This window comes from Poecilia reticulata, unplaced genomic scaffold (genome assembly GCF_000633615.1).
Source record: "Poecilia reticulata strain Guanapo unplaced genomic scaffold, Guppy_female_1.0+MT scaffold_2610, whole genome shotgun sequence".
NCBI lineage: Eukaryota > Metazoa > Chordata > Actinopteri > Cyprinodontiformes > Poeciliidae > Poecilia > Poecilia reticulata.
The window spans coordinates 1-1261 of NW_007617335.1; the positions used below are offsets into that span (position 1 = coordinate 1).

Genomic DNA, 1261 nt, shown 5'->3' on the forward strand with positions numbered 1-1261 from the left:
AGTTTCTAAAAGTGCTAAAGGTTGAATATCAGCGGATACCTGATGCAGATTCTCGGGCCTCAGGCTCCAGAAGTCCCACACCATGTCAGGATCCTTCATRTGGGTTTGAGGGTTACGCTTCTGGGAATGAATGAAGGACGGAAACTGCAGAGGGGGAAGAAGAAGAAGAAGAAAAAGAAAAAAAGAAAAAGCATGGGTAAAATAATAAATAAAATGTTTGATCTTCTCACTTGAACTCCAAATTTTAAACACCAACTTACAAGCATCGCATCCCTGATGAAGAAGATGGGGGTGTTGTTGCCCGTCAGGTCCCAGTTCCCCTCCTCGGTGTAAAACTTTACAGCGAAGCCTCGGGGGTCTCGGACGGTGTCGGCCGATCCAGACTCCCCAGCTGAGGACGCAAGCAATTCAATCATCGTTTATATTATAATATTCAGTCTGTTTGTGTAGGATAACAGAGCCACATAATAAAGTTGCACAACAGCGCCCTCTGCCATCATGAACAGAACAGAACATGGTGCTGCAGGGGTAGAAGCGTGTGAACGTCATGGTTAAATAAAGAAATATACATATTGCAACACTGCAGCTAGCTAGGAAACTAGATCRATAGTTAGATGTGTCAAYACATTTTTTTKGTTCTTGAGATGAAAAATGACATCAGTGGATCACGTCGGAGGAAAAGAATTTTCAAGTGTGAAATTAAATTATTGCGTGCAAACATGGCATGAGCTATTCCTACGATGACAAARTGTGAGAATATTCCTTGGAAATGAAGGKGAATCTCTTACCCACAGTGGAGAAACGGACGGCGATGGGAGTCGTTTTCCCAACGTGTTCAAACACCTTGGCCCTGCAGTAGCGGGTGATGTCGTGAGTGACCTCAAAGTAGCCGAACGCGCCTGCGTCACGGGAAGAAAAATTTKAAATTTATGTTTACATCGACACTGTTGAATGTTTCAGCGTATCAGCACTGAGAACAATGTAGCAGCTTTTCAAGAGGGCTCATGTGAAACTCGTTTATCAAAGCAAAATGAGGCCTTGATTCCAAAACACATGAGCTATAAGACAATCGTTAGCCAACCTGCGCCTTTAGCGTGAACCACTCTCTCTGGGATTCGCTCCCGGTCGAAGTGGGCCATCTCATCGGTGAAGACCACATCCTGCACGAGCAGAGGGCCCCTCGGCCCCGCAGTCTGCAGGTTGAGCTTGTCCCCAACGGGATGGCCACCTCCTGTAGTTAGCACATCTGGTCTCTGGAACA

At 45.9% G+C, this 1261-nt stretch overlaps 1 protein-coding gene across 1 annotated transcript; it reads right to left on the reverse strand.

Moving 5' to 3' along the window:
- Window positions 1-6: 6 nt before the first annotated feature.
- On the reverse strand, window positions 7-1253 carry cat (catalase; the record flags this gene model as incomplete). The annotated part of the gene is made up of 4 exons (XM_008403858.1): window positions 7-144; window positions 261-391; window positions 789-899; window positions 1082-1253. Coding segments are annotated over 4 exons (552 nt in total), but the record flags the coding sequence as incomplete, so codon positions are not given.
- Window positions 1254-1261: the final 8 nt, after the last annotated feature.